The sequence below is a fragment of the Gopherus flavomarginatus genome, chromosome 7 (assembly GCF_025201925.1).
Source record: "Gopherus flavomarginatus isolate rGopFla2 chromosome 7, rGopFla2.mat.asm, whole genome shotgun sequence".
Lineage (NCBI taxonomy): Eukaryota > Metazoa > Chordata > Testudines > Testudinidae > Gopherus > Gopherus flavomarginatus.
In genome coordinates, this window is record NC_066623.1 from 50,147,511 (window position 1) to 50,174,989 (window position 27,479).

General features: G+C 44.3%; 1 protein-coding gene across 5 annotated transcripts in view; it reads right to left on the reverse strand.

Moving 5' to 3' along the window:
* The window catches only part of PACS2 (phosphofurin acidic cluster sorting protein 2), a 162,065-nt gene that overhangs the window by 41,485 nt on the left and 93,101 nt on the right, over positions 1-27,479 (reverse strand). For 3 of the 5 annotated variants that reach the window (XM_050963095.1, XM_050963094.1, XM_050963098.1), the window contains exons 15-19: positions 24,858-24,964; positions 20,670-20,824; positions 15,138-15,248; positions 6,113-6,221; positions 3,914-3,946 (exon numbers count right to left, since the gene is read on the reverse strand). In XM_050963095.1, the coding sequence (XP_050819052.1) occupies positions 3,914-3,946; positions 6,113-6,221; positions 15,138-15,248; positions 20,670-20,824; positions 24,858-24,964 (515 nt within the window). The remainder of the gene's footprint in view (positions 1-3,913; positions 3,947-6,112; positions 6,222-15,137; positions 15,249-20,669; positions 20,825-24,857; positions 24,965-27,479) is intronic. The other 2 variants (XM_050963097.1, XM_050963096.1) reach the window with 1 other exon arrangement.

A 27,479-nucleotide genomic window follows, 5' to 3' on the forward strand; every position in this document is an offset into this window, starting at 1 on the left:
GCAGAGAAACTGGGCAGTGCTATTGATCCATGCCCCCAATAAATCTCAAAACGGAAGTTGTAGAGCAGTTGGGATAAAACAGCAATGGAATCTCAGTCCTTTCCTTCCTCAGCTACAGTAGATAAGAGCTGTCCTCACCTGATAGCTTCACACTGCTGGCCACTCAGTGGAATGATGAAAGTACCAGAGTATCATGCTTCTTAATTTTGTTGTTATTCAATTTCTCTTTAAGCACTAAAAAAACCAAACCAAACGCGGTTGCAACAGAACACTTGTTCAGTTCTGCTGAGGACAAATGCTGAGTACCAGAGCAGAATCCTTCTAGGGAAAGCTGAGACATTGGTGATTCTAAAATAGTAGTTTGCCCATTTTAAATGGCAAGTAATGGTTCTTTTCTTAACTACTGTTCTTTGACAGTTGATTAATGGTTCTTAAAATGACAACTGAACAGATTTCAGTTAGAAGCATTAACCCCAAATCACTTAGTTTGGAAGAATGCGCTCGTCTTTAAATATTGTTCTTTTGGGCAGTATAGAAGTTCTCTTATTTTTATGTCTATTAACTATTTTAATAGAGAAACACCAGCAGGACGGATGGACAGACATACGTATAAGTGGCGCTCAGAAACAATGAGTGCCACAGAAAGCCTTAGCAGTTAGCAAACTGTTACACTGGAAGACAAAGCAAATTTTTTATTTTTTTTTAAAGGATGAAAATGGATTAGGAAAAACTGGATGAAAGTAAAATTCCCTTCTTGAAGTCCTTGTTAAAATAATTTATTCTATCACGAGAGATGACTGAATGCCCAACCTTGCAATGTACCAGTAATCAGGACTGCTAGGAAGTACTGAAGTACTCACCACAATGCATATCAGATTAGATATCGGAAAGAGCAATTCTATGGTGTGATTTTTTTATTTATTTTTTTTAAAGTGGCTTTGAAAACGACGGTCCCAGGCTCCTTCATCTGACACTTCTCTTGCATTTAACTTCTGGTTCTTAAGGTTGGATCAGACTGGCCAGAGCTGGAATTGGGGGCTGCTGGTCTCCTTCCCTTCTCCAAACAATCAGTGGGGAATAAGCCTTACAAGCCAGCCTCTGTCCAAAAGAAAATGACAAGCCCAACGAAGGCCTAGTCTGCATTAGAAAAGGTTTTGATGAAACAGTAACAGTCAAGAAGGGTGACCTAGAACTACAGGTTGTGCTACTCTTCTGGCACGTTCTCTGCTCACTTTTCTACCCAGTGTGCTTTTTTTAATGCATGGGATGACAACTGGGGCCATTCAGTTTGCAATATGGGAGCAGGAGAGATCACAAACATACTCTATATTTTTAAAGAGGTGGTAAATGACAGACTCCCCAGTGCTTTCATTTCCAGAGCCAAGCTGCAGCGTAGATTCATGCAAATGAAATCCAGAAGACCCAAGAGGCAAACCATAGTGGACTTGGAATTACCATGAGTAACACTGACTTCGTTGTCTACTGCCAATGAATGACCTGGCTAGACAACTACTGTGAGTTACCACTGGCAGACAAATTATTCCAACTATGACAACTAAAGCCTACAAAAATTAATAAGTACTGTACAACAGAGTGTTTCCTTCTAGAGAACAGGGTATGTCTAAACCAGAAGGTGCTACAGCAGGACAGCCATGCACCAGTAGTGTTGGTTGTATAGACACTGACTACAGCCCTAAATGTTTTTTCCGTCACTGATGTAAATCCACCCCCTCATGAGGCAGCAGCTAGGCTGATTGTCTTCTACTGGGGTTTGGGCGACCTAGCTACATTATAGTGACGGAAATTTTTCACAGCCCTGAACAGTGTAGCTCCCTTAACCCACATTTCAGGTGTAGTCAGTTGGTATGAGGCCTAGTCATCAGCATTAGGTGAAAGATCACTAACTACATGGTAAGTAAGTGATCCTTCCCATTGATACCATTTAATCTCATCTGGACCACAGCAGTCTTCAGCTCTTCCATAACTAAAGCATTTCTCCTCCTCCCACCACCACACACACCCACCACAGAGTACGTCACCCAGAAGAGACAAAATACAGCAAATCATTTTCTCCCTAAAGCCCTTCCTCTGCCCCAGTCTCTGTATTTTGGGAAAGTCAGCGGATGCTCCAAAGAAACGAGGCAAAGCTTTCAGACAATATGCAGTCTATCACAGGCAGTACATGCTTCAGTCTTGCCATGACAAACAGAACAAGGGGGGGGGCGGGGGTTGGGTGGGAAGGAGAGCAGAAGTCAATTAAGTTAGGATCAACTGGCAGAAAACAAGTTATAAAGCAGCTCATTACATATAGCTAGGTTCTGGAGACTGGTTTCTCTCTCTGGTTTTGGTGTTCTCAAATCACTAGAGCTTGTTTAACAGAGCAAGTGCCAGGATGCTGGGAAGATTTTTAAAGTGTTTCTAAAAAGCAATTTTCTGTGAGTTTATAGAATAGAGCTGCTGCCTCCAGCATGGACCCTCAAAGGACGAGTAACTTCGAAGAAGGTGTTTCCCTCGGCTCAGTAGGGAGATGGAGAGCTCTACAAGGCCTTGTGACTGGAACACTGAACAGGTCACTGGACAGCTCAGAACTGGGGCAGAATGCAGGGTCTGTCAGACCATAAATACCTACTAGGATTAGAAAACCAAATGGCTAGGGGGGAGTGATAGCTCAGTGGTTTGAGCATTGGCCTGCTAAATCCAGGGTTGTGAGTTCAATCCTTGAGGAGGCCACGTAGGGATCTGGGGCAAAATCTGTACTAGGTCTTGCTAGTGAAGGCAGGGGGCTGGACTCTATGACCTTTCAGGGTCCCTTCCAGCTCTACGAGATAGGTATATCTCCATATATTATAATGCCTCTTGCTACAGTCTCATTTGCCCTCCCCACCACCTTGTCTTAGATTGAAGACTATGCAAAAGCTAGCCTGAATTTATGGAGTCTGCTATTCCAGGAGCTACATTTCTCTTTCAACTTGTTATAGGGAAGGAAACTGCTGGCCTGTAATCTTGAAAGACCCATACAGTTCTACTCCAGCTAAAGAGATTTCAAAACCTGCAGTCTAAGGATATGTCTACACAAAGATAAAAAACCTGTGGCTAGCCCAGATCAGCATACTTGGGCTGGTGGGCTAAAATATTGCTTGGCAGACATCCAGGCTCAGGCTGGAATCTGAGGCCTGGGAGGCTGCAATAGTGGATGGTCCCAGAGCTCAGGCTCAGCAACTTATAGTTCCGCAGCCTGTCAGCTGGCCTGGGTCAGTCATAGCTGTGCCACAGAGCTTTTATCCTAGTATAGATGTACACTTAGCGTTACACTTGGTGCCATTGTTGGGAACAAAAAACATTCTTTAAAATTACACTAACAGTGACACTTAAAAACTTGGTTTAGTGTGGATCCTTCATACACTACTGTAAACCCCTTAATAGCTGTTACTGAAGTGTTACCTAGAAGATAAAAGGCACATGATCAACATAAAAGCCACATTTATAATAACCTTACCTGTACTGACATATTAAAACCAAAATACTTCATAATTCTAAATCACTTTTACGTACATGTTACCTATTAACACCATTTGCTTAATTTAGTTTTGAGAGTAGGAACCTGACTGGCTAGCTTCACTTTCACATTCTCATGCCCTCAAGTGACACTGGCCAAACTCTTTATTTTATTTCTATTCTTAAATTTATTTCCTGTGAAACCTGCATTCTGGCTCCCCAAACAATTGGCTCTGTGGTCCTTGGAACAGTGCATTCTGCCACCAGAGGCAGAAGTTTGAAAAGGAACAAACAGAATTTAATTGGAAGCACAAGTTAAGCATCCCAGACCTGCAGGAGCTGTTAAACAAGGCATAAAAGACCAGTCCAGGAAAAGTATAGAAGGTATGGAATGGGGAAAGGAACCTAAAGAGGATACCTTATGGTAAAATCAAAATGAAAGCTCTTTTTCCTTTTCAGAAAGCAACCAAAAGAAAAAATGAACACATTATTATACTTATGATAGAAAGCAACACATTCCTTTAGATAGTGCTAACAGAGTCCTACCTGTATGTTACTTTAAGAAAGAATTCCCTCAAGTCACTGCCATCAGTGAGCACCATTTCTGAAGGAAACCAGAGCTAGGAGATAATTTCCCATCACTTCATGAGATAAATTGCTTCTCTAACCTCTCTAATTTCCTATGTTCTACTTGTCTGAAAGCAGAAGTTGTTTGAACAGACCCATAAATACATTCTAGAAACTCTAAATGACCTCACATTTTAGCCAGGAAGTAAAGATTCCAGGGAGTGGAGGCCTGTGGCAATGGTTGAGAAGCCAAATAAAATTCTTCATTATTTCACTTCAAAGTAGCCCCAGACAGACCAAGCAATCTCTGCATGGCTTCAGGCACAGTGCAACAAGAGGACCTGAAAGCTGTGATGCCAAGCCTATTTTTAAAAAGGGAAAAGATGGAGTCAGGTAACTATGATCTATTACAGGCTCGCATTAACTGCCGGAATCGATCATAAAAGATAGCTTGATGGAATGCGATGGACAGACATGGGTGTAAATAGAAACCAGCATGCTTTAAAGAACGCTGAATAGCTGATCTCAGATGGAATTATCCTCCGAGTAAGGAGGTCAGACAGGCTGTTGACAAGGGAAACACACATGCTGTCTAGCTAGATGTCAGAATGTTTTCAACAAAGTACCACTTGCAAACTTGATTGTTAGATCAACCAATCTGGGCATGGCAGTAAGTCAAAGTGGGTACATTGGTTAAATGGGCATGCTCATTATAAACAGGAACTAGAAATGGAGAAGTCAAGGGGAAACTAAACAAGAATACAACAGTTAAAGCGTGCAGGAAAGACAAAGGCAGCAATATGAGAACAAGTTAATGTTGTAGTAAAAAGATTTAGAATTTTTCCCTGCTATTTGTGGAGAGAATGCAGTTTCATTCATAAATCAGGAGTGAGACAATCAATCATGATGCTACAGTGGTTAAGAAACAAAATGGCTGAAGTGTTATTAGGTTAATATTAGAGAAAAAAGTTTGGGCAGGAAGTAGGGGGGACATTAAAATACAGCTAATGAGAAAAGCTGGTTGGACTATTCAAATATTTACTAATCAGCAGGCTTACAGATATCTAATTGTGGGGGCTATGGGAGTGAACCACTTCAGTTACTTCCAGAAAGAAACGGGGAGCAATTTAGCTTTTACTCCTATAAAAATTGAATACAAAGGAACTATATCACCGTATCATCAAAGTCACAAGTTCTGCACTAATTTAGCAAGTATCATTAAACTCAGCTTTACCTCACCCACATGGCGTATACACTATATTTCCAATTTTTGTCACTAATCAGAAAACTCCTATGCCACCACATCGCGCCTTACTCCCAAAGGTCCTCCATCATCATTGCCATATGTGGGCACAGCCGCTTCTGCCCCACTCCCCCTTTGCCCCTACCCTGTTTGCTGACTCCTGTACTCTCCTCTCAACCCACATCTCACAAGCTGCGTATCCATGCCAAGGCTGAAGTAAACCCTGGTGAGCTCTAGCCATCCTGAGTGGGACCCCTGTAATGCTGTAGCTGCCAAGGAGAGGAGCAGCTCCTTCCCCCAACTGTCAGATCGGAGCTGAGGCAGTATTCTCTACCCAGGATTTTGCATCAATTCTGAGGGAGGCAGAGGCCAGGACCCCTCAGAGACACCTTGGTGGAGGGCTAGACAGAGTTCATGCTCTGAGAGCTCTGCCTCACAAAACATTCAGACACTGGCACTGTAAGCAAAGCCAAATATCTGAATTCCTTTGCATCTGGAGACCAAACCGGTGTATAGATTACTCCCAGGCTTCTTTGCTCTTCAGATATATCAACTGCGCTGAAGAAAGTAAGGCGCATTTCTGGTTGTTCTAGATTTGTCATCTGCTATCTAGCTGACAACACTCGTAGTGCCAGGTACTGTTCCCTGAAAGAGTTCTTGATTTGAATGTGCAACCCTTACAGGTTGTTTCTCAGACAGTTTTGAGGTGGCCAGCTATGTCTGTGTGTAACAAGAGAATGAAATAGTATTTCCCCCATCCTCTGTGGATTCCCTGATATTTTGGAAGCCATTACTGAAATAACATACCTTTTCTGTTTGTATGTCAACATTGCTTCTGCAATAGGCAACTGATGTGCACAGTTTGCCCCGGCTATATACTGGGTTATTCTGGAGACAATATCTGGTGTTTCCTGAACTGCAATAGAATGAAAAAAAGACAGGAGCAGAGTAAGGACTATTCTTCACTAATGGAAACTGCAAAATGGCACCAGCAATTTAAATCATGCAAGATCAACCAGAGCAAGAAAAAAAAGAGGGGATGCTGTCAAGTCACTTGGTCAAGAATTGGGTAATGAAAAGAGGGACTCAAATTCAGAAAAAGTCATTTCAAAACAAGGTGCCAACCAGAACAGACAGCAAGAAAGACTAAAGATCAGTGCCATAAGCTCCTCCCTAAGAGTTCAGTGTGTGGCTCAACAGCACCCCTTGTTGGGAGAAGAGAGGAGAGGAACCACTGCTTAGCAACATGAGAGTTTCTCTAATCCTCAGAGCTGAGTGCATTATTTCTGCTAAGGCAATGAACTCAGGAGAAGGAGAACAAGGGGTCACTTGCAATGTGGTGTAAGGCTCTAACCACAAGGGGATGCAGCATCTGCCTTCTGAAAAGACCCAAAATGCTGATTCCTCTCATAGAAAAATAGAAGGCAAAACCAGTGTTTTGGCAGAGGTGGTCGTGGTTCTATGGTGAAGGCTGAACTGAGTTTTGCATTTAACACAGGAATTTGGCCTTTTATGTCTGAAGAGTACCAAGTATTCTCCTCACAACGTACGGCACCACTTTTAGAGCACAGAATGGGTTTTCTGAGAATTCACAAGCAAACCTATTAGTTTAGGCATTAAAAAATAATTTATGAGGGTCTTACAGGGTGCTAAATTTTTTCAGACCATTTTTCGTTCTGAATGTTATTAATGGAAATAATGCAAATTCATACTTCCCATATGTTAAAACTCACTGAAGTTGTGTGCGTTAGCTACATTTGAAGAAGTCTTAAGGATTCATGTTTATTTTTTGCCATTCTTCATAAACTTTCTTCAGAGAAGTTCACAAAACTGCCGTCTTTCAAAATGGCTGTCATCTTATATTCTCAATGGGATTGAGACCATGAACTAGGATGCCCTCTTCTGGCTTGGCCATCACTAATCATGGTTTCCAGTGAGGATGATTTTCACTGAAGGCTTCACTCCCATTTGGTGGCCGAATTCAAAAGACAGTCTATTTATCAACAGAGGGCACCTGTGGCCCAAATCCCATTGCAGGAAATGGCAGCCATTTGAAAAAAGGTAGTTCTTGAATTTCTCTGAGGAATATCATTCTTCAGCCACTGGAGAAACTTTCAGTTATGAAAAACAGCAAAAAAATTTATTCCTAAAAAAATTCTTCAGACATGACCTATGCTCATAAAGCACTGAGTAGAATTTTCTGGAGAAAACAGATTTTGTTTAAATAAATTACAAGCCTTTGAAAATTCCACTCTACATGTAAAGCACAATTTTATGCAAAGTTCTCTCTGACTCTATCTGTAAAATGCACAGCTATGGAAAGTCATGCTGCATGTGCTTATCCATTACAAGATCACGTTTTCTTCAACCTTGAAGTAACGCATGCGCCACTACACGTGTCTGTGCATGCCAGAAAAATGGGGTTCATTATAAGGAAAAACATTGTAAGTTCTTACACAGAAAAAGAAAAAGTGTTACAGGTATATAGCTCACTTAAATTTGGAGGTACGCCAGTCTCACTAGCAAATAAGCCAATGCTGCTGGTTGAAGAGAAAAATCTGTGTGGCTTTGGACTATAATACATACCGTATGGAAGATATCAGTTGTAACTTTGTTGGTGTTGCAAGGAGAGTTTCTAATTTTTTTATATCCAACAGCCACCAACTTGATAGAAACAAGCTATTCTGACCTTATGTGCTTCCTCAGACAATTTTTTTTCTAAGACAAACTCTAGAACAATGATATAAACTAATCAAAACTGACTTTTCCCAATCCAAGAACTTCAGCATTTTCTCCCTAAAAGTTAACTCTTTGCAGCCTATGACCAACGACTTTTGTAGATGCCGAAACAAAACTGAATACTGGACAATTCAGAAAATAATAGAGTTCAAATAAAACGTTTGGGAAAGTGCATTGGTATGGAATGAATGGTTGTCAAAAAGTCTGCCATGCAAAGCTTTATATATGTAGCTTTATTTGCTGAAAACCTTACATGCTAAAGCAACTGCACTGATGCTGAACTGGTTCACCCATAAGCCAGTTCCATTCTTCTCCCTCAAGACTTTAAGAAGCTAAATAAGGAAAATGCCTACACTCTTAGTTCCCAGTATCTTAACAAGTTGCTCTGCTCACTGAAGTCTCTGGACAACCTGACTTCCTAATTAACTCCCATAGCCCTGCTGAGTTCCTAACTGAGAATACAGAAAAATGCCACGTTAGAAATATCAATGATAAAATATTTTAGAGTTTAAAAATTAAATACATCAGCGATAAGCTGAAAGTTTGTAAGCTTGTGCTTGTCAGAGTCAAGGTTGTATGTGAAGTGCATATAGTGAATTTTTACGTCAATGTTGTCATTAACATTGATGATTAATTGTAAGAATAATAGAAAAGAAGAAGTTGCTTCCCTATAACTGGAAGATCTTCTAGATGTGTGCTCCCTATTTGTATTCCAAACACAAGTGCACCTGCATGCCATATGCTAAGTCGTAAGATTTCTGTAGCAGTGTTCATCAACTCACATATGCACCACACATAGCCTCGTGGTGCAGGCAAGGTTATATGAGGCTGCGTGGGATGACACTCCTTGAGTCATCCTTTTACTGACGACCATAGCAGAGGGGATGGAGAGTGGGTATTGGAATACAAATAGTGACCACAGATCTCAAAGAACCTCCAGTTACAGGTAAATAACCTCCTCTTTTTCTTCTTTGAGTGATGGGCCCTATATGTATTCCAAGCACGTGTGAATAACAAGCAATGATCAGTGCAGAGGGGGGTGTGAGGATGCAAGAGGTATCGCAGTTTGAAGAACGGCGCAACTCACAGCCGTATTAGCCGCTACTCCTGGGCTATGGCATAGTGGATGGTGAAAGGTGTGCACAGAATGCCACATTGACACCCAGTGGATGTCATGGCAAGGTACATCCACCAGGGAGGTGGAGGCAGCTGCTTGCACCCACGTTGAGTGTACCGTAATCCAGCCAGGCATTCTCAGATGCATGATGAGACCCACTTCAAGATGTGCTGAGGAGAGGGCCTGGCCCCAGGATCTGTCCGCAATGGCAACGAAGAGGTGTGGAGATACTCCAGGATGGCAGGGTGGCGATGGTATCAAGGGGCAGGTGATGGTGCTGAGCCCAGGAGGTGAAACCATGTAGGACGCTCTGGTGGAGGCCTGCCTCCTTTGCATAAGAATGTGTCACATCGGTGTCAAACGGACTGTCTCTGCATGAGCCCCATCCAAAAAACAGGCTATGAGATGAAGGGGGCCAAGGTTGGGGTGACAGACACTGCCCCAGTCCTGGGTGAGGGGGTCTGGGAGCATGCATAGAGCCTTAGGAGATCCGGAAACCAAAACTGACTGGGCCAGAATGGGGCGATTAGGATAATCGTGACCTGAGGTCTTGTCAGATCCTAGGGGTTACAGTGGACAAGAAGCTGGATATGAGTCAACAGTGTGCTCTTGTTGACAAGAAGGCTAACGGCATTTTGGGCTGTATAAGTAGGAGCATTGCCAGTAGATCGAGGGACGTGATCATTCCCCTTTATTCGGCATTGGTGCGGCCTCATCTGAAGTACTGTATCCAGTTTTGGGCCCCACACTACAAGAAGGATGTGGAAAAATTGGAAAGAGTCGAGCAGAGGAAAACCAAAATGATTAGGGGGCTGGAGCACATGACTTATGAGGAGAGGCTGAGGGAACTGGGATTGTCTAGTCTGCAGAAGAGAAGAATGATAGCTGCTTTCAACTATCCGAAAGGAGGTTCCAGAGAGGATGGATCTAGACTGTTCTCAGTGATAGCAGATGACAGAACAAGGAGTAGTGGCCTCAAGTTACAGTGGGGGAGGTTTACGTTGGATATTAGGAAAAACTTTCACTGGGAGGGTGGTGAAGCACTGGAATGCGTTACCTAGGGAGGTGCTGGAATCTCCTTCCTTAGGGTACGTCTTCACTACCCGCCGTATTGGCAGGTAGCAATTGATTGCTCGGGGATCGATATATCGCGTCTCATCTAGACGCGATATATTGATCCCCGAACGCGCTTATATTGATTCCGTAACTCCACCAACCCGAACGGAGTTGCGGAATCGACAGGGGGAGCCACGGACATCGATCCCGCGCCGTGAGGACGGTGAGTAATTCGATCTTAGATACTTCGACTTCAGCTACGTTATTCACATAGCTGAAGTTGTGTATCTAAGATGCATTTTCCCCTGTAGTGTAGACCAGCCCTTAGAGATTTTTAAGGTCAGTCTTGACAAAGCCTTGGCTGGGATGATTTAGTTGGGGATTGGTCCTGCTTTGAGCAGGGGGTTGGAACAGATGACCGCCTGAGGTTCCTTCCAACCCTGATATTCTACGATTCTATGATCTTCTGTAGGACCTGGGGAAGGAGGGGAATGGGGGTGGAAGGCAGGAGTTTGCTGCAGCAAGGCAGGAGGAGAGCATTGTCTTGGGAACCAGACTCCATGGACCCCAGGGAACAGGAGAGGGGGAACTTGTGATTGTTGCACATGCCAAAAAAGGCTCCATCGAGGGGTGTCCTTGGCATGGCAGAGGGAGTGGAGAGAGGGGTCATGGAGTTCCCCCTTGTGACTGATGTACCAGTGCTGGCTGACCACACTGGTCAGGGAATTCTGCGTTCATGGGAGGTAGGCCGCACAGAGCATGACACAGTGGTGGATACACCAGTTCCGGAGGCAGATGGATTCTGTACAAAGTGACAGGGATTTGGTGCCCTCTTGCCTGTTGATATAAGCCACTACCATGGTATTGTCAGAGAGGAGCTGAACATGAGTGGCATGGGTGAGAGGCCGGAACAGACAGGCCAAGCGGACTGGTCAGAGCTCTAGTACATTGATGTGTATGTGGACCTTGCCCTGCGTCCAAACACCCTGGGCAGTGTGTGTGCCCAGATGAGAGCCCCAACTGGTGAGGGAGGCATCCATGGTCAGGGGGTTAGTTGTGACAAGGCAGTGAAGAGTGCTAATGAGCACCTTGGAAGGGTCGGGCCACCATACAAGCGAAGCCAGGGGACAAGCAGTGTTCTGTCCAGCAGGGAGTTATAGAGCTGGACAACTGACAGGAGCTGCTTCTGGAGGCAGTGCATGTGCAAGTGGGCATGCAGCGTTACATAGGTGCAGGCCATCACGTGCCCAAGGAGACAGCGGCACACCATGGTGCAGGGGTTGTGGTGTAGGTCCACCACCACAGCCATCAGCGCAGTGAAGCGGTCCACCAGCAGAAAGGCACTAGCCACCATGGAAATGTGGCAGGCACCGAAGAAGTAGATCCTCTGTTTAGGACAAGTGCTGATTTCTTCTCGTTGATGCAAACGCCAAGAGTAGTGAGGAGAGAGCAAAGACCATGAATCCAGAACTCTACTAGCTTGGCACAGTTGATAAAGTCATACTTTGCCAGCAGAGCCTGGTAGTTAGTAATGTGAAACTAAATGCTATGGAAGAGAATACTGTCTAGCCCAGGAGATCCAGGCATTTGACTGCCCTGTCTGGAGGGACAGAGCCATATGCATGCTGTCTCAAGTGTTGTGCCATGTGGGAGGGTGGGAGAAGACAAAATCTGCCCTTACAGGGGGCAAAGTACCTGATTCTGCCTGTTTGGGTATTGAAGGTGTATACCAGACTGCTTGCTGCCCATTAATGATGGTCCCCGGTCAGACAGTGCACATGGCCAGAGAGCTTCCTCCATGAGGAACTTACTGAGACAGAGCAGACAAGCCTCAAGTCCACGGTGGGAAGGACCTGCAAATTTCGCAGCAAGATGGGCTTCCCCGAGGCAGTAAAGGCAAGGGTGGTGCTCATTGCTGACTGAGAATGAGCGAGGGCAAAGCACAGTTCTTGAACCCCAGAACACAGGGCATAATCCCCCAGAGAAATGGGGGGTGGGGGAAGAGACCAGGCCCCAAATGGGCGAGGGCGAGACAAACCACACTAACAGTAACAAACTGTAGAAGATAACAGAAAACTATATGAATTTGACCATGGGGCGGTAAGAAGAAACTACGGTGGTGTTGTCCCGCACAGCCTCATATAACTAACTATGTCTGCACCACGTGCGGGCCTACAGACACTGATACAGAAATCTCACTTGTGTTTGGAATACAAACAGTACTCCTGAGGACATTCTGCACCAAAACATTAAAAACTCTACACCAAAACAGAAAAATTCTTCAAGTTTTGTTTGTCAATAAGTAAATGCAGAGGCTCTAGTAGGGCAGTGGGGAGCACAGGCCACTGGCTGCTGAAGGAGGGAGATCACCCTGCAGCTCCATTCCCCCAGGGACATAGACTCAGTGGTGAGGCTGCACCTGACCCTGACACAGCATAAGGCCTGGGCCTGCCCCAGCAACACCCTATGGCCCTGCTCCTCTGCACCAAATATGGGGCAGGCAGGCTCAACCAGGCAGGATCCAAATGTGGAGAGGCTCAGTGTGGGGGAATCCAGGTGTGGTGTGAGAGGATTCTGTGTGGGACAATCTGAGTGCAGGCAGCTCGGTGGTGGGTCTAGATGTAGGAGGATCTGGCTGCAAAAAAGCCACCGGGGACGGGGGTGTTTCAGGTGCAGGGGCAATGGGACTCTTAAAGGGGCTTTCGGGTGAAGGTGATTGGGGCTTAGCAGAGAGGTCTAGGTCTGGGGGTCTCAGTGGGGAGTTGGTGCTGAGGGAGTGGGGCTTGGTGGGGGTCTGGGTGCAGCTAGCTGGAGGTCAGTGGCATAGGGGTCTGGATGTTGAAGTTCATGGTGGTGCAGGAAATGAGGCATCAGGATGGACGTTTGAGTGCAGGGAGCTCCATGGAGGGTGGTAGGCTGCAGGGGTAGGGATCTGGAGGCAGGGGTTGAGGTTCAGTGGGGTGGGGTTCAGGTATGGAGGGCTAGGGGGGTTCTGGATGTACCCGGTGAGACTTGGCAGGGGTGTCTGGGTATGGATGCACGAGGGTTGGGTGGATGGGGAAGCAGCTCACTGTACCGTGACCCCTCCCCCACAGCTGAGTAGTGATAGGGGCAGGAGGGAGGGGAGGATGCTGAGCTTTCTGCAGCTTGGAGAAGTTTCTGGGGATGAGTCTGACACACCCCAGACACTCCTTGCAGAGAAAGAGGAAGTCCTGTCCTCTCCTGCCTCCAGCCCAGCCGGGACTAGCAGCTGATCCCAGCTCAGGGTAGGAGCCACTAACTGGAGTGCTCTCAGCCCTGCGGTGATTTACCTCTCCTCCAGCTGCTCCCCATGCCTGAAATGATGTACCTGCTCTGCTAAGGAGTGGTGCATGACTGTTCTTGCAGTTACCCTTTGCTTCCCTGTCAGAAAGTCTTTTTTCTGCCGGAAAGCAAAGAACTCTGCAGGGGACATGAATTCTGCCACGCGCTGTGTGGCAGAATTCCCTCAGGAGTAAAAAAGGAACCATCATTTGAAAAAGAAATGTAAGTTACCTTCACCCGTCATCTTATTTTAACAAAGTAATTAATTCTTCTGTAGTATCAGAGGGGTGGCCATGTTAGTCTGGATCTGTAAAAAGCGACAAAGAGTCTTGTGGCACCTTATAGACTAACAGAAGTATTGGAGCATAAGCTTTCGTGGGTGAATACCCACTTCGTCTGAATACCCACGAAATCTTATGCTCCAATACTTCTGTTAGTCTATAAGGTGCCACAGGACTTTGTCGCTTATTCTTCTGTAGTTTGTCAGAGTTATAACTTGAATATAACTATAATGAGAACTTTGGCTTGGAATGATAAAATTCTATCTTGATGACTTACAGAACTATTTGGCAAATGAATGTTATATAAAAGAATAAAAATGATGATGAGACCCTAGAAGTGAGTGTCAGGTTGTAGAAAAATGATATGGTATTTTAGGACCAGTATGTGATTGTGTAATGAAAGGCTCTCTCACAATACACATACAGAAAGGGACAGAATTCAGATTGCCAATGCATGGATCTACACAGTGTGCGCATTCCTTTTGTCTAAATAACTTATGTAACCTGAATGAGAATGGCAGAGTATTGTTTATAGTCTACTCTGCTTTTGAGGGAAGAAACTGTTAAGTAGAGCAAAGTAGTAAAAAAAAATAAAAATCTACATTATACATCTGGTCCCACATGATCTTGTTAGGAAAGCTCCCTAGTAAAGTGACCTATTCATATTTTCTGCTGATTGAACTGCTTGAGAACAGAATGGGAACTAGTCGCTGATTTGACACTGGCTGGTTCTCACTCAGATTGGGGCAGCTACAAAGGGTGTCTTTCACTGGAACAGATGCTTTCAGCAGGCTTCAGAAATAGGATTATTCTCACATGCAAAGGATATTATCGACTTTGAGACAACATGAAAAAAAGAAGAGCTCTGCGTAAGGCCGAAAGCTTGTCTGTCTCACGAACAGAAGTCAGTCCAATAAAAGATATTACTTCCCTCATCATGTGTCTCTAAAATTATTTAGATTAGTCAAAACTGCAGAGGATTTGAGGAACTCTTGAAAGACCTAAGAGCTACTAGGGGTAGTTAGCTAAAGTGATGAGGAAGACCCGTGGACAAAAAAACAACCAACCAAGATCTGGGGAAAAATACAGAAATCCTGAGAAAGGCAGTGAATCTCTTGAAGCAGCAGTGGAAGACCACAAAGAATGACATTTAAAGACTGCAAAAAAGAGTCAGCATCTGAAAAAGCAATATGGAATTGGGGAGCTGTGGGAAGATAGTGAAATTCTCTAAACACTTAGATTTGTAGCTCTTGCATTTATCTGCAAATTTTCTAACATTACTAACTCATTCAAGCTGTTTGCTCCATGCACCCCAAAAATTAAAACAGGCTCTTACCACTCGTCTGTGCTTCAAGTTTATTAAACAAATCTCTCCAGGCAAAGTCTTGGAAGAAGTTGTTGTACCTGTAATCTACAGAGCCTAGATACTTCGCCACTGGATGAGAACCTAAGAGGAGAGAAAAATAAGCCAGTTGCTCCAAATGCTGAATGCACGGACAGTATTAGGCTTGGTCTACACTGAACGGTTAGGTTGACCCAGCTATGTTGTGCAGGGGTCAGAAAAATCCACCTGAGCAAGGCCGGTAAGCCGATCAAAATCCCCATGTAAGCAGCACTCTGCCAATGGAAGAGTTCTTCCATTGACCCATCCAGGGAGGTGGATTACCTGTGCCAATGGGAGAACCCCTCCCGTTGGCGTATACAGTGTCTACTGTGCCACTGGAGCATTTCAAGTGTAGACAAGCCCTTAGTATAGAAAGAATTTAAGCTCAACACAAAATTATCTAGATGCTCCATTAGGATGTTTTCAGTTGCAACAAAGCAATTTAGGCCAGAGTTTTCAGACTTGTGTGTTTAAAGTTAGGATCCTAGACAAAAGTGGCCTGTTTTCAGGAGTGATGAGCATCTGCAGCTCGCACTGACTTCAACACAGAAGCACAGCCACACAGGTTTCTCCCCAGTTATGAATTTCTTGGCATTTTAGCTAATGATGCCCATCAGGCAGCCATTGTACAGAAATATTCATATTCTTCAGCTAAAGAGAAATAAATAACTATACAGTGGAGATGCAAATTAGATATCTAGAGCCAATCACAATGCAGACAGATCCCAACAAGGAGTTGTTCCCTCAATAACCAAGCTGTGGTGACGCAAGACTCTCTGCTCCAATTGTGTAGTAAAATCCCTACTACTCAGGTCAAACATTCTTAGTACAGGAGCCAAACTGTTTCCCAGCATCAGAGACACTGCTTCACTTTGAGTCCCTTGAGCAGACCTAAACATTCTGAAGTGTAAACAAAAGCAAAAGTAAGACTGAAGAAAACAAGGACTGATAAACTGCTGAGGAGAAATACACTTGTAAAATAGTGAGACCACATGCATCTGACGAAGTGGGTATTCACCTACGAAAGCTCATGCTCCAATACGTCTGTTAGACTGTAACGTGCCAGAGGACTCTTTGAAGCTCTTCTGTTGTGGCTCAACTCCTACTCCAGCTTTAGTCAAAGGGAATTTTGCAAATTACTTTAACAGCAGCATGTGCATCAGATCCTTCCTTCCACTCTGCAGGTCACCAGGGCTCTTGCCCTCAAAACAGCTGTGATATGGTCTGTGTTTTAATTCAGAGAAGACACCCTCTTCTCTAAATTCTGTTCTAACTAATATCACATCTGTTTCGAAACAAGGAGGGTGCAATTTAATTCAACCCAGAAAAATCTCAGCATTTTTACCCGGGGCGGGGGGAGGGGGGAGGAGACGGGGAAGGCAATGAAAAAAAATAAAGGTTTTATTAATAAGACGTGAAATGTAAACAGAGTTGGCAAAGAAAAGCTTGCAGTTCTACCAGAGTGTCCACCCACACACTTGCTAAATGTGTCCCAAGACAACTAACTAGTTAGCCTACTACTCTAATCAGTCATTAAATACACACTTTTATCAGCATATTTGCTTTTCCAACTTTACTGAAAAGTTTTACAAAGCTTTACAACATTCAGATTTGCATGGTCAGAGAAAGGGTTGACTGACAGAGCTGGCTGAGGCGGTGGTCAAGGCATTTAAAAACTACATTCTGGAGTTAGCAATTCTGACTCTTGAGGTGTCGGAAATCTTCTACCATTTTGAGATGGGCTTTCACAGCTTCCTCCAACACCAGATTAGTGATCAAAATCTGGATACTCAATTTTAAATGCTAGAGGAGGCCGGAACTCAGGATTATGCCTTCCATCAGCCGCATTCTAGCCTATACTGTTCTGTACTCAATGTTTTCTGTATTTGGGATTAGTCGTGTTGGCCAAGTAACGGAAAGGTTCCATAACTTCTCCAAATCTCTTGATTTTATCCTTGTGTGCTTCCAATTCTTTAAATAGCTGCCCACATTTCCACTGGGACTGTGACATTTGTGTCATGAGCCTATAATCTGCCAAAGTTCCCCGAAATTCACCTCCAATTGTAATGCCACTCTGTAGTATCCCTTGTGTAAAAAGCATACCATGTTTCCAATCAAAATCCAACTTGTATCAGTGCAAGTTTCAACACATTTGTATTGTTGAATGCAAACAGAAGAACTTCCCTAGTTCCATTGCTTTTCTTTGGAAGCTGGGACATTAAATCTTTTCTGGACCACCAAACAGAAGGCTGCCGGTGGCTGCAAAATAATTTCTCAACATGTCAAGCACAATAAGCTTTAGGACTGTGCTCCATGTTACTTCTTTCTCAATGAGTTTTAAATAGTGTTTTGAATACCCATATACCAGGAATTAGGGGCAGAGGATGAATTCCTTTGAGTTTGTAAAGCAAATAGCACAGGATGGATGTTACGGAAACCAGTAATAAAAATGAACGCTTTGAGACGTTCTCTCCTTTGTTGTTCTGAAAAAATGGTGAAGGTCTTCTTGTCATACTTTTCTCTGCATTCCTGGAGGGTACCTTCAGTCATTTGGACACAATATGGTCTTTTCAGTCCTAGAATCAATGGCATTATGCAGGAAAGTATTTTTCCTATGTGGACATTCACAGCCACAATAGGACAATTTCTAACCTTCAACCAACCACCTTGCATTAATATCAATGTAATTTTTTTTAATCCCTTCTTTTTTCCTTCATTTTTTTTTACATGCAGCATCTAGCAATGAACCTGTGAGCATAAGTCTCTCTGAAGGAGACTATTCACTACAAAATGATTCAATTATTTATTTCAGTTGTTCACTCTGCTCTACATCAAAGACAATGTTACCAGCATAAAAGAGGTTGTAACTTTCTATGAGGGTCAAGTCTTTGTCTTTCAGTTGTTTTCATGGCATAACCAATGCTTGATCTTCAGCATTTTTTGGCTCCTGAATGAAGCTGATGCTGAAGAGCTGATGGAAAGTTGGGAACTGGTGCTTAAACAGAGTTGGTTGGGTGTTTTTCAATTAAACATCTGTTGTTGGAAAACACTGCTCCATCAAAACAAACTGTTCACAGGAGAACGTCTGTATCAACAGATTTCCCATATCAAGAACATTTTGAAGTTCTCAAAACATTCCGTTTCATCATTTTCAAACCTCAAATGTTCCAAGACTTTTCACTTTAGAACTGTAAGTTAATTTATAGTAAACAAATTCAAAAAAAGTTGAAATAAAAAAAACAAGCTGTTTTGACCAATTCAATAATTTATTTTCCCCCTCTAGTTCATGAAAATATGAAATAGACTTTTTGGCCCAATTCAGGCTGGGATTTTTTTTTTAAATCTCAAAAAATTGTATGGGACCAGAAAACTATTTCCTATCCAGCTCTACTTAAATCAGAAATTCTCAGCCTTTTTCTTTCTGAGCCCACCCCCGCCCCCCAACATGCTATAAAAACTCCAAAGCCCATTTGTGCCACAATAACTGGTTTTCTGCATATAAAAAAGCCAGGACCAGTGTTAGGGGGCAACAAGCAGGGCAATTGCCTGGGGCCTCATGCCACAGGGCTCCCCGTAAAGCTACATTGCTCAGGGTTCATCTTCAGCCCTGGGTGGCAGGGTTCAGGGCCCTGAGCTTCAGACCCATATGGCAGGGTTTTCGCTTTCTGCCCTGGGCTCCAGTGAGTCCAACGCTGGCCTTTCTTGGCTGACCCCCTGAAACCTGCTCAAGGACCCCCAGGGGCCCTGGACTCCTGGTTGAGAACCACTGACGTAGATCATCACCACAGCCCCGCACCCTGAACTCCTCATTTCTAGCCCCACCCCAGAGCCTGCACCCCCAACCAGAACCCTCATCCCCTCCCGCATCCCAACCCCAATTCATGGCTCGACATACAATTTCTATTCCCGGATGTGGCCCTCGGGCGAAATAGTTTGCCACTGCTGCTCTAGCAGGATCAGGCTCTTCTGCATTTATACACAAAAGTTTCAATCAACGGCACATTTGATCCCGATGAAAGATTTCTCTGTCCATTGAGATGAACACTAACTGTTCTATCTTGCTACTTTAACTCTTGACTGTGGCTAGATTTCCCTTGACAAGTAATATTTGATTTCATTACTTCAGTATATTCCATCACTTGACTTCTACCACCTCCTTTAGAATGCGAGTCAGGTAAATTGATACGTTGATGTATGATAGTCACTGACCACTTGTTTATAGCACAGATCAGTAGCTTTCACATTCACTACGCTTGAAATGGAAACAACCACTTACTGAATTCAAAATTAAGATTGAAAAAAATCTCACTAGTCACTTTTATACAGAGCTATGTTATCAGGTGCCCTGCACGTTTCCCAGAAGCTCCTAAATTCTTGCAAACCCAGCTCATAACTCCATCCTTGCTTATCCATCCAATGACATTTGATTCAAACCACTAGCCAAGCCCCTCTCTGCAATCAGTCCACCCATTTCTCTTCTCCAGGCTTCTAGACAGTTCTAGAACATGTGTAATTGTTTCTCAATGAACATACCAAGAACTTTGATCTTCTCATCACTAACATTTTTGAAGTTTTTCATTCATAGTCTGACAGTTTAGACACTAGAAAAATTAGGCTGACTTCAAATGTGTTGTGATCACATCAGCTAGAATGACCTAGGAGCTGAAAGAATGAAGAGAAACTCTCCTGAAAACTGAAGTTACACTGAGCTAATTTTTTCCTGCACTCAACTACATATGGGATTTGCAGAAGAGCCTGGTGAGCAGTGGGCATGGAAGAGGAGGGATGGGGGAAGTCGTTAACATAGACGAGAAGGAGGGAGATAGGAAGGTAGAAGGAATGGCCAAAAAATTCCCCTCTGCGCCCCCCCAGGTTACCATTCTGCAATTTCAGAGACCATTTAGTTTTTTTGTAGTTTTCTTCTCTTCCATTTAAAATGCGTAACAATAATTTAAAGGTGCTTCCTCTTAACTGAGTATTAACCATACTCTGAGTTCAACAGCCTCTCAGTTACTTTCTATGAACATCTTGAGCTGCAGTCTCAGAAATAAGAGTCCAGAAAACAGTCATTAGTTCAAACACTACTTGCACCATAGTAAATCATAGCAATAGCAAAACATTCACAAAAGTTCATTATACACTTAAGTTAAAAGTACACTGCAAGAGGATTAATATTGTAACACAGCTCTGTCTTGGGAGAGCTCATTTCAATCCGCTGCATTTAATATGAATGATTAATGGCTGCTTCTCAACAAATAGTTTAGGATTCAGCATCAGGCACGTAAAGATGAAATTCACTAATGTGACAGGACCGTAACAAATATTAAATAGGATAGCAATGAAGTATTTGTCTCATTTAATGGCCAGTGAGAATGTGGCCCTTGGAACACATCCTAACCAAGATTTCCCTGAAGGCAATTCATGAGAGAACACATTTGATTTAAGCCATTAATCTTTCTGTGAAGAAAATATTGACGTATTTACCTAGTGGGATGATCAAAAATCTCATGTAGCTGAGCCAGTCCGGGGTTTTGTGAGACAGCTGCTCTACAAAGAGCCTCAACACAGCACTGAGGTAATTCTGGGCTCCGGCCACTGCAATTTTAATGGGGTTTGGAGGCTGAGAATTGCAGTTACAGCTAGACAAAAAAAGAGGGAACATATCTATCATTTGCCTTCTAAATAACTATTTTAAAGTCAGTCAGGAAGACTGCTTGATATAGACAATCTAGTCAATGGCGGCCTCACAGGTATGAGCTATTCCAGCATGTAGGACAATCATACACTGAGCAGCATCTTAGAACATATTAATGAAATGTAACATTTGCTTCAGAAACATGGACTTTCAATTGTTCTCCCTGCTCTCTCTCCATCCCCCAACTCTTTCCAAGCTATGAAAACCTGTACTTGAGTTTTCCATGTAGGATTCAATTATATTTAGTCGTGTTGGGAAAAATGACCATAAGGCACCCCCTGGCATGCACTGCTGACTTTAGTTACTTTGGGGGGTCTGCACTGAAATAAAACATCTGTGCGTGGCCCACGTCAGCTGACTCAGGCTCGTGGGGCTCAGGGGTGCAGAATTGCAATGCAGACATTTGGGCTCAGGTTGGAGCCTGGGCTCTGGGACACCACTGTCCAGCCCAAGCCCAAATGTCTACACTGCAAAAAGCCCCACTTCCAGAGCAAGCTGACATGGGACAGCCACACGTGTTTTCTTGCAGCGTAGACATACCTTTACTCTCACATTTTTACAAACTATTTTTAAAAATCTTCCCATCAGTCTCCTTCCCAAGACTTCTAAAGGTTTCCTCACTGGGTATTAAGTCTAGAACCAGAGACTTGCTCTATGCAACAAATTTCACTGAGAATGATGTAAAATTGATTGTATGCAGAGAATTACCCACAAATATTTGATCTTATCCCTGCACTCACATTGCTGAAGGGTAACAACTTCCCTCACTATGCTAGAGTATTGGTGGCTGAAGTCTCAGGCTGAAGCTAATCATTTGTGGCATAAAGAGTTCATTTGTTATACTGTGGCTGTACAGGAGGCAAAGAAATGGTTCTTTGCTTCCATTATCACATCCACAGGATCCCAGACACACTTATGCAGAGTTGTGGATAGCTTTGTTAATCTGAGCTGTCTGTGTAGTGACTGGTCTGATGTTCCTCTCAGAACCAGATTAAGACACAGGTACTACAAGATTGCACCTATGGTCTTATCTTCTGAGGTCTGAGATTAAATATGACCGTGTAGATCAGAGGTGGGCAAACTATGGCCCGCGGGACCATCCTGCCCGGCCCTTGAGCTCCTGGCCGAGGAGGCTAGCCCCTGGCCCCTCCCTTGCAGCCTCAGCTCACTGCCCTGGTGGCACAAGGCGCTGGGTGGCGCGACCGCGAGCTCCTGCCAGGCAGCATGGTTGATTCTGGCAGCGAGTGGGGTGGACGGGGGGGTTGGATAGGGATGAGAGTCCTGGGGGTGCCTGTCAGGGGGCAAGGGTGTGGATAGGGGTTGGGGCAGTTAGGGGACAGGGAGGGTTGGATAGGGGGTGGGGTCCTGGAGGGTTGGTTGGGGAAGGGGGTGGTCAGGGGACAAGGAGTAGGGGGGGGGGTTGGATGGGTCAGGGGTTCTGAGGGGGACAGTCAGGGGGCAAATAGAGGGCAGGGGCCAGGCTGTTTGGGGAGACACAACCTTCCCTCCTCATCCCTCCATACAGTTTGGAAACCCCGAAGTGGCCCTCGGGCCAAAAAGTTTGCCCACTCCTGGTGTAGATCAATGTTGCTACCACTGTTATATAATTTCAACAAATCTTGTCCAAATTATGTCAAGTAAGATGTCTATGGAAAGGTTACAATTATACTCTTTGTATGCATGTATCATTTTTGTATTTGAAGTTATGAGCATTGGCTCTATACCTGTATTTCAAATATATTTGCTCTTAGGGTAATGTCCACAAGGTATTTAGCCTGCACATCTTGATGGAACTATTCAAATTAAGTGGCTCATCAGGGAACACAACTCACAATGGACCATTGGAGACGCCGAACTACACTTAATGAATGGACTTTCCTGTGCATGTTCCATCTGGAATATAGGTAATGGCTTCTGCTGTGATTAAGGGCACATCTTCACTGGCAACGTTAAAGCCCTGCCATGACAACACTTTAACGTGGCTTGTGTAATTGCGGCAGATTGCTGGGACAGAGCTCTCCCAGCGCTCTAAAAAAACCATCTCCACGAGAGGAATAGCTCCCAGCGCTGGTACACTGGCACATTAGAGTGCTGAAACTTGCAGTGCTCAGGGGGGAGGGGGGTGTTTTTTCACACCCCTGAACAAGAAAGTTGCAGCGTTGTAAAAGTGCAAGCGTAGACAAGCCCTAAGCGAAATCATGCATGGACATGTGACTTGCCCATGTGACTCCAAACACTATCTTGTTCACTGCGATTTTCCACTAGCTGTACTGAGGGCTTTGTTTGAAACAATGGATTTCCCTCCACATGGCAGAAGCTATAAAAGGCCCTGGAAACATCTCCATTTTGCTTCTTTCCTGCTCAAACCTCTGGACTATGAACTTATACTACTGGAAGCATTCTAATCAAGGAATTGAGGACCTTCCAATGATTTGGAAGCAACCACAGACTTGACTTAAGCCAGGAGTTTATTCCCTCACTGCTACAAGCCTGAACCAAGAACTTTCCATTTATTATATGTATTTGATTCCTTTAACTAATTTTAACTCTCGTCTTTCTTTCTTTTTATACATAAATCTTTAGATTTTAGATACTAAAACCTAAAGATTTTTTAGATACTAAAATTGGCAACAGTGTGATTATTGGGTAAGATCTGAGTTGTATATTGATCTGGGTGTAGGGCTGGTCCTTTCGGATTAGAAGAACCTTTTGTTTGATGAAACTGGTTTTAAAAAAACACTCATCTTTAAGTTTAGTGTCTGAGTGTTGAATCCAGGACTGGAAAACCTGAGGAAACTGCTTTTTTGACTCCTTGTTAGCCAATGTGGTGAAACAAGTTTACTTTTGTTGCTGGTTTGGTATATCTTATGGGAGAATAACCACCAGTTTTGGGGTTTGTGTGCCCTATTTCTCAGCAGTTAGTCCTGAAATTGGTATTTTCAGTTGTGATCAACGAAGGCATGGTTACACTCCCTTAGAACAATGAGTTTCCAGCTCTCATGGTTAAAGTTTGAAAATAAGAACAGTGTGGTGCTTGAGTCTGCAGGAAGTCCAAAACAATAGCTCTGGGAGGCGTGAATTGTCCTGTTAATCTCAATGAAGATGTTAACTCCCAGGCCCACTGCTCTGGTGGGTCCTCCCAGCACTACCCCAACAGAGATATGCCCAGGCTGCTACTGAGTATTAAAGGAGACACCTCCCTACTGCTACCAGCTCCTCTCTGGGAAACATGTACCCCTTGCTGCCGCACCTGGGGAAACATGGGGGCCCTGTGTTGCTGCCCCTACCTCCCTGGGAGGGGCCCCCCCATTCCAAATGGGGGAAGAAGCCATCCCTCGACCTTAAACTGGCTCATTCCCGCTTGAGAGCCAATCTTCCGTTTCTGAGCAAGGTGGCAGAAGAAAGTGTGGTGAGACAGCTCCCACTGAGTAAGTGCTTTGGATCTCCTGGATCCCTGTCAGTCAGGACAAAGACCTGGGTTTGACACTGAACCAATTGCAGGGGTTTGAAGATAAAGCTCAGGTGTAAGTTGTGACCTACAAAACACAAACAGCCTGGGTCCTAGCTATCTGTTCCCCTTCCCATCAGAACACTATAGCTGGGGGTCAGTGGAGATACTTCTACCTCAGTATAAGATTTCTGGCAATGTATAATTCCCGCAGTCCCCTAGGCTCTGGGAATTGCTTCCCCTTCTTGATCCAAAATAGCCTGTTTCTTTTCACCTTTAGGGCACACTGCAAAGACCATCAGATTACTCGGGCATTAGGGAATGGATGAGATTGAGGTGGTGGGGTGTATTTCTTGACTACATCAATTACAAGAGGGAAAACTCATTTCACTTTTGTGGCGTGTAGCTCTCTAGTCTGCCCTGTTAACATATGGTTATTTTACATCATTAGATTGTCTGGAGCTGGGGAATAGACATCTTACTGTACTTAAATTTAAATAATTTAACACTAAATAAAATGTGGACTTACTATCTCTGTATCCTGGAGACAATCGTACTGAAAGCCGCCTGCACATCAGCAGAAGAGCATGTACAGACCACAGGGAGGGTATGTTTTTGCAAGACATCTGAGAGAAACTGGGAAGAGAACAAAACGTGTTACAAAGCTCCACCAAAAGGACTTGATTTTACCCAAACTTTTCGTCAGACACACACATACAGGTAAATTTGCCCTGCTGGGGTATTTTCAGACATAGGTGTTTCCAGCTCCTGGAATTACTGGCTGCACTCCATGCTACAGTTTTCTACGACACCTCTTCCAGAAGTAAAAGCTTAAAGAGGAGCCCTTCTAAGGTATGTCCACACTGGAATCAGAAGCATGACTGTAGCTGGGGTAGATATACCCACAGTAGCTTTAATCTAGCTAGCATGGCTAAAAATAGCAGTGAAGATGCCATGGCAGAGTCCCAGTGTGCTAGTAACACAAGTGTGTACCCAGGTTCCAGGCTGGGACATACAGCCAGGGTCTGCGCCACCAAGTCTTCACTGCTATTTTTGGCCATGCTAGCTAGATTAAAGCTAGTCTGTCAGAGCTGCAATCACACCTTCAAATGCAGCATAGGCATACCCTGAGAGTTTCATGTGTGTCTTATTGGCTGGCATGGTGACAACTCTCCCAGGATGTACTAGTTCTGGTACCAAGGTGTCACACACAACTATTTCCTCACACACAACTATTTCAAATTTGATGACAATATATATCTCCAGATCAGTGGCACCGCCATGGGCACCCGCATGGCCCCACAATATGCCAATATTTTTATGGCCGACCTGGAACAACGCTTCCTCAGCTCTCATCCACTCATGCCCCTTCTCTACCTACGCTACACTGATGACATCATCTGGACCCATGGGAAGGAGACTCTGGAAAAATTCCACCACGATTTCAACAGCTTTCACCCCACCATCAACCTCAGCCTGGACCAATCTACAAGGGAGGTCCACTTCCTAGACACCACGGTGCAAATAAGTGATGGTCATATTAACACCACCTTATACTGAAAACCTACCAACCGCTATACCTACCTTCATGCCTCCAGCTTCCATCCCGGGCACACCACACGATCCATTGTCTACAGCCAAGCACTGAGGTACAACCGCATCTGCTCTAACCCCTCAGACAGAGACCAACACCTACAAAATCTCCACCAAGCATTCTCAAAACTACAATACGCGCACAAGGAAATAAGGAAACAGATCAACAGAGCCAGACGTGTACCCAGAAGCCTCCTACTGCAAGACAAACCCAAGAAAGAAACCAACAGGAGTCCACTGGCCATCACATACAGTCCCCAGCTAAAACCTCTCCAACGCATCATCAGGGATCTACAACCCATCCTGGACAATGATCCCACACTTTCACAGGCCTTGGGTGGCAGGCCAGTCCTCGCCCACAGGCAACCTGTCAACCTGAAACATATTCTCACCAGTAACTGCACACCGCACCATAGTAACTCTAGATCAGGAACCAATCCATGCAACAAACCTCGATGCCAACTCTGCCCACATATCTACACCAGCGACACCATCACAGGACCTAACCAGAGCAGCCACACCACCACCAGTTCATTCACCTGCACGTCCACCAATGTAATATACGCCATCATATGCCAGCAATGTCTCTCTGCTATGTACATCGGCCAAACTGGACAGTCGCTAGTCGCTACGGAAAAGGATAAACGGACACAAATCAGATATTAGGAATGGCAATATACAAAAACCTGTAGGAGAACACTTCAACCTCCCTGGCCACACTATAGCAGACCTTAAGGTGGCCATCCTACAGCAAAAAAACTTCAGGACCAGACTTCAAAGAGAAACTGCTGATCTTCAGTTCATCTGCAAATTTGACACCATCAGCTCAGGATTAAACAAAGACTCTGAATGGTTTGCCAATTACAAAACCAGTTTCTCCTCCCTTGGTTTTCACACCTCAACTGCTAGAACAGGGCCTCATCCTCCCTGACTCAACTACCTCATTATCTCTAGCTTGCCTGCATATATATACCTGCCCCTGGAAATTTCCACTACATGCATCTGACGAAGTGGGTATTCACCCACGAAAGCTCGTGCTCCAAAACCTCTGTTAGTCTATAAGGTGCCACAGGATTCTTTGCTGCTATCACACCAGATGTTTCATTACAGCTTCTGGAGAGCAGAATCATGGTGGGATTCCAGCAAGTGGAACCCCAGGGCAGATGGCTCACTACCGACTCCTTCCCCTGCCCCCCTCCTTTTATTTTTTAAACAGTTCACTCCAGGGTTTCCTGCAGAGAACACAAGTTGATTTATTTTTCTTGCTACAGAAGTATAGCCAGAGTAGCCTCTCTCCCCTGTTCCCCACAAAGGCTGCTATTGATTAAAACAAGAGCTGCTGCAGACTAAACCACTGCAATTACCATTCCAGAAACAATCTAAAAGGGATGAGGAGTAGGCAAGTGAGACATTCCCCCTTCTCACACCGTAAAACCCAAGGAAACCAGCTACGGGACTCTTCTGACCCATACCCTGATGCCCACACACCACATTTTCCTTGACAGTGACAGACTCCACCTCCAGCAGAACTATCTGCTGCTTCCAACTCCTAAGAAAA